Below are 13,936 nucleotides of genomic sequence, written 5' to 3'. Positions count from 1 at the left end.
AAAAGGATTGAGCGTAACATTATAGTTTTAAAAAACAAAAACTAACCATTTTAGCTGTATTTCAGTAGTGGCTGCATTTTGAATAAAACAGCGGCTATTAGTGGCTATTAATAAAAAACTGGCGGTAGTTGGATATTAACTAAATTGGTGGCAGCATATGAATAGAGGCGGCGGCTACCAAGTCTATATATGTATATATATATATATATATATATATATATATATATATATATATATATATATATATATATATATATAGAGAGAGAGAGAGAGAGAGAGAGAGAGAGAGAGAGAGAGAGAGAGAGAGAGAGAGAGAGAGAGAGAGACGCACACAGAAACATATATGTTTGTATATATATATATATATATATATATATATAATATATATATATATATATATATATATATATATATATGCTTCTGTGTGCGTCTCTCTCTCTCTCTCTCTCTCTCTCTCTCTCTCTCTCTCTCTCTCTATATATATATATATATATATATATATATATATATATATATATATATATATATATATATATATATATATATATATATATATATATATATATATGTATATATATATATATATATATATAATATATATATATATATATATATATATATATATATATATATATATATATATATATATATATATATATTTACATATGTATATACATTTCCTTCCCTCCATACAGTCGAGAGCTGTATGGAGGGAAGGAAAAAAAGTTCATGAGGAAGTGATTCTATCTAAATGGATAAATGATTCACAACAAAAGATTTTTTGGCAGTTAAAATTAATGCTAGTCGTGCAGAAAAGGAAGAAATGGATCCTGGTCCTCACTGGAAAGTTTTTTAACTGATTAAAATAAAGGTTTGTCATGGTATGTTGTTCCTCTTTTTATTTTTAATACTTAATGTAAAAAAAATGATTTCAATTTTTAGCTTTTTCATTTATTACAGATTCTTTAATCTGAAAAACAATCAAATTAAAAGTTAGTTTAATCTTTTAGATAATGTTGAAGTTTGTAAAGGGTATGATCTGACGTCAGCTTCAGATCAAGATATGGAACACATTAAAAAAGAACAAACCATTTTATTTATAACAGAAAAAAAGGTATTTATGACATGCACACAAAGGTGGTTCAAAAAACAACTTTTTCGAAAGTAGTTAGCTGCTCTCAACTGAATGTGTTACATATAATGAAATAATACTGGATTTAAAATTCTTTTGAATTAACTATATTTTTATGTGTCTCAAAACTCCTAAAAATTTCAATTTCAAAAAGAGGAAAAATTATAAAACAATTTCAAATGTTAAAAATTCAAGAAGCAAAATACTTATAAACATTAACTTATGTTGCAATTTCATCTTTTTTTTAGTACCGAGTTGAAAAGCCGCTCAAATGCACTTTGATGTGCATTTTGGTGATTTTTTGAACCACCTGAATGCACACAAACATAAGTGGAAATTTTTTAATGGTAAAGTGTCATTGAATAGTAAAATGTAACGATAGAAATATTATATCATTACATTTTACCATTCAACAACAATTTACCATTAAAAAATTGTATATATTTTATATATTATTAATACATTAGGGTGACCTCAAAACAAAGTTTTTATATAACTATCTGTTGGGACCCCGAAAATGTGTTCTATATAATAGATTTTAAATTGTGTTATATAGAGTTTAGAAAATATTTTAATAAAAATTTATTAACATTTTTAAAAAGCTAGACCCTTGACTATTTAACAGGTCACTAATATATTAAAATATGAATATTAAAAAAAAATTGTTCTTTTAAAGTAAGTCAAGCTAGTACTTATAGTAGTAAAACTTTATAAATAATTCAAAAATAGTAATCTTATTGCATAAAATAAATTTAAAAAAATATTAATAAAAAAACTGTTTAAAAAACCAAACTTTATATTATGTATAAAAACAGATTTTATCCAATAAAATCTGAAAAAATAAGTTTTTTATAAATTCACTATTATTTATAAAATACGCTTTTTTTTAGTATTTATATATATATATATATATATATATATAAATATATATATACATATGTATATATATATATATATATATATATATATATATATATATATATATATATATATATATATACATATATATATATATATATATATATATATATATATATATATATATATATATATATATATATATATATATATATATATATATATACAGTATCGGACAAAACGAGTGCAACCAAATAATGCTAACTTAGTTTCTTTATATAAAAGTGCTGCATTTTTTCAATTTAGAGAAATAACTATGTAACTGTTTAGAGACAAAGTTCTTCAAGTTTTATTCATCACAAAATTCATAATTTGAACACGAAAATTAATAAACTAATCAAAAGTATTAAAAAAAGTTGATTTCCTTCTGGACAAAACAAGTGCAACTCGACAAAATGTTGACCAAGCTGTATTTCGCTATCAATATTTCGTAGCAAATCTTTTGTTGTCGATCACAACCTTCCGTCTTCGAGGCGTAGATTCAATCAGGTGATCAATGAAACTTTGTGGAATTGCTGCCCAGGCCTTTTGGATTTGTTCAAACAGTTGGTCCTTATTACGAACACCTTCACGATTAATTCTGCGGTTGACGATCTCCCACAGGTTCTTGATACGGTTGAGATCCGGAGATTGAGGCGGCCAATCCATCACCGATAGGTGGTTGTCTTGAAACTACTGCTTGACTACTTTTGCAGTGTGTTTCGGATCGTTGTCTTGCTGAAAAACCCATTTTATTGGCATATTCCATTCAGCATGAGGTAACATAACATTTTTCAGGATATTTTTATACATGAAACGGTCCTTTTTTCCGTCGTTTTGATGTATTGGACCTAGACCATTAGCAGAAAAACACCCCAAGACCATTACATTGCCTCTACCATGCTTCACGGCGTTTTCCGTCCGGTCGACGTACACGGCAAATGTCATTGCTCCCAATGATGTTGAACTTCGATTCATCACTGAACAGGACAGTTCGCCATTTCTGCGCATTCCAGTCAATATGAGATGTAGCAAACAGGAGTCTTTTCTTCTGGTTTTTTAGTGATATCAGCGGTTTCTTTGCAGGGCGTCGAGAAAACAATCCGTCTTCAACAGAACGTCGTCTGATAGTTCGGTTCGATACAGGCAGCTCTAATTGCTTTTGTATCTCGACTGATGATATCCAGGAATCCTTCTTGACGGATCTGACGATCATAGAATCCTCTCTAGAAGTGGTGGAACGTGGTCTTCCATCTTTGTTATCTGCTGCCAACTGTCCCGTAGAACGACATATGGAACATAGTCTTGATACGGTCCATTTTTTCACGCGATATTTATCACAAATACTTTTTTGTGACATTCCACTTACGTAATCGCCAATAATTTTCTTTCTTAGTTCCAATCCAAGACTATCGGGAGCCATTTTTGCACTTGAAGTCATAAAAATAATAAAAATAATTAATCATGCTTCTCAAGGCTTACCGTGTTACATTTACCTTGAGATGATACAATAATGGTCTGTGGAACACAACGTCTTGGTTGGATGTGGACTGTATTGATGCAATGAAACACTTGTTGTATTTCACTTCTTGTATTGATGTTCTTCGATAAAACACTTTAATAAAACTCACTTTGATAAACTGTCTTGATAATACTGACTGATTGACTTCCATATACTGACTGAATTACATGTTGATTTACATGTCTCTTATATAGTAAAATGAACCTGTGTGAACCTGTTCTGGAAGATGCATTTTTTCGATGCTTCTGTAAGTTTCTGGATGCGTCTGGATGCTTCTGAATGTTTCTGGATATTTCTGGATGCTACTAGATGCTTCCAGATGCTACTTCTGGAAACTTTTGGAAGCTTCTGCATGCTTCTGGAAACTTCTGGATACTTCCTTTAATTATTAAAAAACTTCCGTGACGTTGACACGGACCAGACTTAAGAAAATGAAGCAAACCAAAAAAGTTGCACTTGTTTTGTCCGCTGCAAAATGGCACTTCTCAACGAAATTCTGCCTGTGTGCTGTCACCTGTCAGCTGATTGCTAATGTCATGCTATGACTCCAGACTCCTGAACTGTTTGCTGTGGTAGTATAGTTCGTTTCGTTTTTAAGACATGTAAAATTAGGAACACTTTTTAGCATTGTATATATATATATATAGCATTGAATATATATATATATATATATATATATATATATATATATATATATATATATATATATATATATATATATATATATATATATATAAGTGAGCGCTCTACCACTACACCCCTACCGCGTAATATATATATATATATATATATATATATATATATATATATATATATATATATATATATATATATATATATATATATATATAAACTTGGGTTAAAGTTTGGACAACACAAAAATTGTACCAAATGTTTTTTTTACAAAAAAATAATTGTCTTCATAATAGTAATTAAAAAAAAAAAAACTTAATAGATTTAATATGCTTTAAATTTTTTTTTTTTTTTTTTTTTTTTTTATAATTAAAAAAAAAGAATACAATGCCGTTTTATATAAATAAAATTTACATGACCTGGGTTAAAAGAAGACAAAATTTGCCTTATCACTACGCCCCGAAATAATAAATTCAATTATTATTTAAAATGGCAACAACATTTTAAATAATAATTAAATTTTACTAAAGCAGCCACATATGTGTGATGCACACTCGAGCAGAAAATCCGAATTCACCTTGATTTTAAAAATAGTGGATGTTCTAAAAGTACTGTACTATTAGAACTTTCAGAAGTATTTAACATTTGATACAATAAATAGAACGTCTGGAGGAGGAAATAACTAAGACATCATAAATTTTAATTAAAAAAATATTAACTTTGTAGCTCATTCCAAACCTTTTAAGTTCAAGCAATAACAATTGTCATTTTTACTTAACCCAAGCTTTATGCATCTATGTATATATATTTTCTTTATTAAGAGTTCCAAAAAGGAGTGATGAAATTTATGGCAGAAGTGAAGCTTTTCATGAATGATATTTGATGAACATATTTATGGGAATAGAGATAAATATACGAGTTGAAAATAATCGAGAAGAATTAAAACAATTACTTGATATAGATGAATTTTTCCAGTTTGAAGAGAAGCTTGTTGATCCCGTATTCCAGGCCAAAATAGTATTGTTTAACATATTTTATCCCATAATTATTTTATTAAATAAGAAGATCACGTTTAAAGATAAAATACTAAATAATTTGGTGAAACCATTTTATCTATGTTTTCTATATAATCATTTTTTTTAATTATCTATTTTATTTCTTCGCAAAACTAAACTAATGATCATTTTTCTGGGTGTATTTTAGATTGAGCATCTTAAACAAGTTGGGGGCGTTGATGGTAAAGATGCAATTCGAAGAATAATAGATCGAGTTTTTTCTGTCCAACTTCAATCGAAACTTAACATGAAAGGGACAGGTCGTAAGATTGGTATTGAAGATAAGTTTATATGGAAAGTAATAAAAGGTAATTTAATTATCCAAGTAATGAAAATTTAATTGATAAAGAAAATAATAAGCTGATTAAATTGTTTTTTAATTATTTATGACTAAAGGTTATGTGTATTTTTATGATTTTTATGAAAAAATACTATTAACTTTTTTATTTATTTTCATTCTGTGTTTGGGTAATATTTTGACTTTAAAAAATTCAAATTTATGGTAAAAATGGATTTTTTTTTTTTAATATTTACCGTTTTAATAAATCTTGTTTTTAGAAAGCGTATTTGCCATCTTTCCACTAAATAAAGAAGCAGAAGTTCGTGAAAAAGCGAGTGTAAAATTAAAGAATGCTCCTGGCAGAAAAAGTGGTGATGGACGAAAGACTCAAAATACTGAAAAATAGTTAATAACTAAAAATTATATGCATTAAATCTACTTTTGGCCATTTGACTTCTTTTTGAAAAAATGTAACTGTGTTTAATTACGTATTTCTATTAAGAAATCAAACTTAATTATCGATTGATTTTTTACCTTGTTTCTAAGCAAATACTTTTAACTGTAAATATGTATGTTCACTTTTAATAAGATATTTTATTCAGTTATAAAGACTTAAGTCATCCTCTACTTAGTTGATACATCTACTAGTTGATAGATGCATCAACTTCATGATCTAGATATTATTGCATATGTTGTTTTAATATTTAAAAATACATCTGCAATAATACGTCTTTTATACCTTTTTTCCGACGTTTAAAAGACACGCTAATTTTAAAGTTTAATTTTAACTTTAAAATTTAAACTTTTTTAAACTTTAAAATTAGCGTGTCTGTAAAACGTCGGAAAAACGTATAAAAAACGTTTAAAAAGCGCATTTTTGAACAGTCTAAAAGGCGTATTTGGAGACGTCTAGATCATAAGGCTAAAAGACGTCTTTACAAAGACGTTTAAAAGATGTTTTTAAAACGATGTCTTAATGATGTCTTTACAAAGACGTATTCTAGCCTTATGATCTAGACGTCCACAAATGCGCCTTTTAGACCTCTTAAAAGACATCTTATAGAGGTCTTCTAGACGTCTATGTGTTTACTGGGTATGATACGCATTTTTTAATAGTATGATTTGCTGTTACGAAACAAACTACTGTAGTGCAAGCTATTTTTAATTTAATTTAATTTAAAAACTTTATTTTTTGTTGATGGTTACAATAGTTTTAACAAGAATAAACTAATTAAAATCAACACATTTAACAATTATAGACAATACACACTCACATGAAAATCGTTAAAAATAACATTAAAAATATTCAAATTCAAATTCAAATTACAACCGTTTCATTACAGAAAAATGAGTAAATATTGTATTACAATGTCAGGATAAATAAAAATAGTAATTAAAAATGACAGATTTTACAATAACAATTTTTTGCATACCAATTTTTAATATGTTTTTTGAACACCTCAGAACGTTTAGAGGACATGGTCTTGTTATCTAGAGTGTTCCATAACGAGATGGCTCTAAATATAGTACAACATGTATCTTTATATTTGGAGCCATTTGAAGGTAGAATCATATTTTTGCTACAACGAAGTTTAAAAGGAAGGTTTTTTGTATTGAATAAATCCTTTATAAATTGTGGATTTAGACAATTAATTGATTTAAAAAACTTCTATCATAAGAAAGCGGAAATTTCTTAAGTGGATCCTCGGACTGTTATCAAAACTTAACTATTCATCAAGAGATAAGTCAAACCTTTTATGGACAATACAAAGAGCTTTTTTATGAATTTTTTTTATAAGGTTGTCATAGTATTTAGAACAAAACATCCATATTAGGGGACAATAAGAAAAATTTGACATATATGTTTTATACTATAAATTTATAAACTGTACCATTAGCTATATTTTCAGACAATGGCTTCAGGAAAAAAATGCAACAATACAATACTAGAGCCAGCTGAAAATTTGAGACAGTCTGCAAGAAAGCGTAGACATTTTAAGATACTTTGAATGTAGCCTTCAACAAATTACAATGTGTTTTTCCATAGTCTATTCTTTCTAAAGAGTCCTATGGCAACTCAAGCTCCTTCAAATAACCTAAGAGCTTTTAAGCTTTTAATAAATCCTATGCAGAGATTGGAAAAGTTCTCAACAAAAGCCTTCTACGGTACACTTGGTATCTAGTTCCCCAGCTTGTAGTTTTGTCTCTTGCTCACTGGGATATAGATACCGACGTTAAGAACAACATCCTCAACAACTTGCTGTATTTTGCCGTTCCAGTAAAAGAATATATGGTACTTGAGAAACCTGAAATCCGGCCAGATATTGTTCCAATGTCATCTCTTGATGATTTTGTCACTGAGCAAAGTTATCTTCTCTTTTTTCTCCAAGAAATCACTAAGGAAGTGCTTTTGCAGTAGAGGGAGAAAAATATAGCTGCTTGCGAAAGTGAGAGTGCCCGTAAGTCATTTGTCAAGTTCTCTGCTTGTGCAAATCAGCTTGTAGTGGTAAATGATTGGGCAGAACGTCACATAAAGTTGATCCAAGACTTTTTTGAAAGGACACATAACGAGGAAAGACTTCATGATAATTCAGGTAATTACTAAACATTATAATATTATCATATTAGGTTGTCCATAAAAGCAGACAGCAAGTATCCAAGAAAGTTAAAGAGAACTACCAGCAGAACATCTAAAAAGTATCACAACTGCCATCATGTTTTTGTTGCTTTTCAACTCAATTTAGAACTATTATCCGGATAAAATTGTCACTCAAAATCTATATCTTCCTTATTCTATTAGATACATTTTAAATCAAAATCAGTGTTTTGTGAGTGTTTTAAATTTAAAACTATATATATTTGAAACTTTAAAGTATAATATTCAGGAAAAATTCTGTTATATAGAAATTGTCAAAAACCACCTTCTTTACCTTAGAGTTGATTTGGGAGGCTAAAGTTTTAACTATAAGCTACTAATACATAATGATAATACATAATTACAAGCTACTAATACATAATACTAATACATAATTACAAGCTGACAAAAATGACAAATTACAAGTAGGTAACTTACTTAGTGCTATTGAATCCGATGGAACTAGAGTTAGATCTATTCGCCGCCTTAAATCTAAAGGAATCATTGATCCTTTGCTTATCGAGCTTGAAGATGTAAATAGCAAAAATATGGTTCTTAAAGCATCAATTAAGTTAAGAAAAATCGAAAAATATGTAAATGTGTACATAGGTCGTGATCTAACAGCAAGTCAAAGATTCATTCTCAAAAAAAATTTGATAGAACGAAACGAAAAAAACGCGTCAAGAAGTGAAGAAGAAAAATTAAAGTTTCATTACGGTATTAGAAATGATAATCTTACTAGAATTTTCCACAAATAGCTACTAGCAACCACCAATTTAGAACCGTCATCAAAAATAACCTTAGAACAAATGATAAATAATGACTATACTCAAATAAAATCTAAACATATTCAAGATCAACCTTTCGTCAAAAACACTTCTTACTTTGACTCGAATAAAGCCACTACTTTTCTTAAAAGATTTAATCTTTTAAGAAAAGTAGTATTAGAAAAGATTTAATCTTTTCTAATCAATTCCCAGTGTTTCATCTAAATATTCGTAGCATTACCAAAAACTTTGAAGAACTCAAAATCCTACTACTTAATCTAAACTTTAACTTTAGCTTAATTTGTTTAACGGAAAGCTGGATTTTAGATTCATCATTTTATCAAAATTCTAATTTTATTTTGCCCAATTACAAAGCCATTAGCTTTGAACGTAAATCTTTGAAAAAAGGTGGAGGTATATGTGCTTAAAGAATTTACTTATAAGATTAGATATGACCTGTCGTTTTCTGAGCCAGATTTCGAATCTTTCACTTTAAAAATTTATAACAAACCATCAAAAAATATTATCGTAACAACTTCATACCGACCACCAAACGGAAGTTTAAACAACTTTAAAAATCAGTTAAATGACTATTTTGAAATCGCATGCAAAAAAAAGAAAGATTGCTCGTTTTTATTTGTTGAAGATTTTAAATGTAGTCAAAATAATAAAATACAACAATTTGACAATCGCTTTAATGAGTTTGGAATGATGCCTATAATAAAAAAACCAACAAGAATCACGCAAAACTGTTATTCTGCCATCGACAATATTTTCACAAACACCCTTTTCCATTCCATATTTAAATCAGGCATTATTCGAAGTGACATAAGTGACCATTTTCCAGTCTTTGCAATTTTCAAAAAACCAAAAAATATACTAAAGAAAAATTCATTCTTAAAAAAAAGAATCTTTACCACCCAAACAAAAAATATGTTTAAACTAGAGTTATCTTCTATAAATTGGAACTTTGTATATCTCGGTTGTAGCTTTTGTTACATGCGTAACAAAAGCTACAACCTATTTCTAAATAAATGTTTTAATTTGTACGACAAGCATTTTCCTAACAAAACTAACCAAATTAAAAGTAAAAGACTTCTCAACCCCTGGTTTTCAAAAAACCTTTTAAAGTGTTCGAAGCGAAAACAAAAGCTATATTTACCTTGCCAAGCGTGATTACCGTTGACGACACTCAGATCTCTGATGGTAAATCAGTAGCAACAAAATTTAATGAGTTTTTCGTAAACATAGGTCCAAACATAGACAGTAAAATTAAACACACTCCTGTTCATTTCTCGAACTATCTATCGAAGTCTGATAAAAACTTAGAATTTAAAAAACTCACTAGTAAAGAACTTGAGAATTCGATGAAAAAACTAAATACTAATAAAGCAACAGGTTATGATTTTACATCAGCAAGCATTATCAAAGATTGTTATGGATTTATTAAAGATGTTTTATTAGATGTTTTTAACAAATCGCTCAATACAGGTGTTTTTCCAGATAAACTTAAAATTGCAATTATTACACCCATTTTTAAAACAGGAGATGAAAGTCTGGTTTCAAATTATCGGCCTATTTCAGTGATACCAGTTTTTTCTAAAATCCTCGAGCGTATCATGTATAATAGGTTATTTTCCTTTTAGGACGAAAACTATCTTCTTTATTGTAACCAATATGGTTTTCGATCAAATTACTCTACGGAGCATGCACTTATGCAACTAGTTGAAGTTATCAGTGGAGCATCTTCTCATAACAATTTCACTTTAGGTATATTTCTAGATTTGTCAAAAGCTTTCGATACTGTTAACCATCAAACCTTACTAGATAAAATAAAATATTATGGAATATGCTATACATACCATAAATGGTTTTCCAGTTAATTAACTGATAGAAAACAGTTTATATCTCTAAATGACGGTTTTCAGACAAACAAACTTAAAATACTATGTGGGGTTCCACAGGGCTCCATCTTAGGTCCTATACTATTTTTAATATACGTCAACGATCTATATAAAGCATCAAATCTTATGTCTACCATTATGTTTGCAGATGACAACACTTTATTTCATTCTCACAACAACATTATTTCTCTATTTCAAGTTGCAAACAAAGAACTAGAACAGTATCAATCTGGCTTAACGCGAACAGTCTATCTTTAAACACTGTTAAAACTAAGTTTTCCTTATTTCATTTTAAACGAAATTTTCAATATATTCCTAAATCCTTACCAATGCTATATATAAATAACATGGAAATTGAGCGCTCTTTCACAAAAAAATTACTAAAAATCTTATCCTGGATAGATCATATTAAATATATTAGCAATAAAATCTCAAGAAATATTGGTATTTTATATAAAACCTGTCAAATCTTAGACAAATCTACCCTAACTCAGCTATATTTTGCATTCGTACATAGTTATTTATCGTATGGTAATATTGTTTGGGGTAGTGCAAGCAAATCTAAACTCAAATGTCTCCTTAAACACCAAAATCATGCAGCACGCATTATTTATTTTCAAAATCGCTTCACATACGCTCAACCTCTTCTAAGAAGTATGAGGGCACTTGATATTTATGAAATAAATGTGTTCAAAATCACACAATTTATGTTCCAACATCAGTTTAAAAAAACTCCGAAGGTTTTCGAAAATACTTTTCCTAAATTATCAAACCGATACAACACTCAATCAACCGGAAATTATAAAAAACCTTTCCCTATATCAAAACTTACGAGCTTTGCCATTTCCTATATATACATATATATATATAATCGTATACATATATATATATATATATATATATATATATATATATATATATATATATATATATATATATATATATATATATATATAAATATATATATATATATATAAATATATATATAAATATATATATACATTTATAAATATATATATTTATAAATATATATATATATATATGGTAGTATTTTTAAAGATAGTATTATAACTTTTTTTTATAAATTTAGTAAAATATAATTAATATATATATATATATATTTATATTATCAAAAACAAGCTATTTAAAAAAAAAAATCTATTCACAATTTATTTATTAATGTGTTAAAATTTTTATCGGTTTGAAAGTAAGTTATTTATTTTCTTTTTCTCTATAGTATTACCATTATTTTTACTTTTTTACTAATAATAATAATATTATTAAATGACAATAATTTTCACTATAACTAGTATTGTTATTTAATAACATTATATGTTAAGTAATAATAATTGTACTATAATATTGTTTATAAGAAAAAAGTAAATATTTTAATTTGTAACCTATAAAGAAAAAACTTTTTATATATTTTTATTTGTGTATCTTATACAATATGTTAATTGAATTTTAAAAATATTTATAATACGATATTATAATTATTTTTAAAATTAATAAGAAATAAAATTTAAAGTTTAAATAAATTTAACACATTTAAAATAAGATAAGTTTAAATCATTTATTTAACTTATTTAGTTGATTTCAAAAGGCTTAAAGTTTATTTTGTGTTGGATTTATTGTTTTGCATTTTAGATGTATAAAAATTGTTTTGCAATTGTTGCATTTGTTGACGAAAATGATGATGTTGCAATTGTACCAGGTCCATGGCTGATTGGTAAGGATATGTGTTATTGGCCTTCTTATACAAGCCAGCAAAGAAACAATAAAGCTGCTAAAGAGGTGAAAATGCCAACTGATAATTGGAGAAAGCATTCAGTCAGAGTTTTAGGGACAAAAGGTAATGCACTCATATTTTAATTCAAAAAACAATCAAATGCTTTAATTTTTTCATGATAGGATGTAAAGTTATTGTTTTAGATTTTCTCTAAAAATATATAATAAAATAGTATTCTACTTCTTAAATGGTGTCTAACTTTGTTTATAGTTTATCATTTCTCTAATTCATTGTGCTTCCATTAAACTTGTTCCACAAATTTAAATCCAGTTACTTTAATTTCCTGGTTTTATGTTGTGTTATTAATTTTTCAACAATTTTTAGAATCTTATGGGAAGGCTTAGTTTTGCCTTTCTAAGGCTACTGTCACATCAGATCTGCAGAGTGACGCCGAAAGTCAAAGATTGCGTCCCAAACGGTAAGCTATTATAATTTATAAGTAAATTTGGTACACACCATATTTATAATGTGAAATGTATTGGTTTGCATGTTGCACAATATAGTTGCCGTTGCTAAGTACTGAGCAATGTTACAACACATGTTGTAGCAGTAATTTAATTATGCAGGTTGGTTCATAATCCAATAAATATAAGAATTTAATCCACACATTAATTTGCAAGTTTGAATAAATTTACTTGTTTGTAGCAAACTATCGGGTTTATAAAACATAGCCAGAGCTGCATAAATATTGATGTGTCCTGAAATTTCTATGTTTTTTTATCAAAGTTCACATTATGTATGTATTTATTCCACCTTTATTTTATCTATATATTTATAAAACATATACATAAAATATATACAATAAATAATAATATAAATTTAAGTAAAACAAATGTTTTACTAAACTTATATTAATATTTGTTGGCTATGTATATACTTATTTACTAAGTCAATGTTTAACCTTGAAATTGTTTTCACTGCAGTGTTATAATATCCTAAGGTATTATATGGCATTTTATAATGTATACGTTAGGGTATTTATAAGATACATAAGATAGATTTCTTTTTAATCATGTTTTAATATATGACTTTTATGTTTAGAATACAAAAGTATCCTGCTGAAAATTATGATAGTGACTCTCAAGATTATTATGAACAACCACAATTTAAAAAAATCTTATCTGCTATCACCTGATCCTATAGTCAATAAAGAATGGAACATAATTGAAAAAAGTGATCGAACAGCAAAAAAAATTTATCTCCTCATGCACCAACACCTCCTCCATTTCCTAATGCAAATCAAACATTATTAAAAGCAGTTGTTTCAAAAGAAGAATTGTTAACTAGCCAGATTCAAAATAATTCCTCAAATGACAGTAATA

General features: G+C 27.5%; 1 protein-coding gene across 2 annotated transcripts; it reads left to right on the top strand.

The window, feature by feature from the left end:
• The first annotated feature begins 663 nt into the window (after positions 1-663).
• Positions 664-5,992, top strand: LOC136079011 (uncharacterized). 2 transcript variants are annotated; one of them, XM_065794777.1, is made up of 5 exons: positions 664-881; positions 1,011-1,114; positions 5,006-5,201; positions 5,388-5,547; positions 5,798-5,992. In XM_065794777.1, exons 3-5 carry the CDS (start codon positions 5,067-5,069, stop codon positions 5,923-5,925), a joined length of 423 nt encoding a protein of 140 aa, XP_065650849.1. In that variant the 5' UTR covers positions 664-881; positions 1,011-1,114; positions 5,006-5,066; the 3' UTR covers positions 5,926-5,992. The 2 variants fall into 2 exon arrangements, with proteins under 2 accessions (XP_065650849.1, XP_065650850.1); XM_065794778.1 differs by lacking the exon at positions 5,006-5,201.
• The last annotated feature ends 7,944 nt before the right edge of the window (positions 5,993-13,936 follow it).

The sequence above is a fragment of the Hydra vulgaris genome, chromosome 04 (genome assembly GCF_038396675.1).
Source record: "Hydra vulgaris chromosome 04, alternate assembly HydraT2T_AEP".
Classification (NCBI taxonomy): Eukaryota; Metazoa; Cnidaria; class Hydrozoa; order Anthoathecata; family Hydridae; genus Hydra; species Hydra vulgaris.
This window is presented reverse-complemented; position numbering and strand designations above follow the sequence as displayed.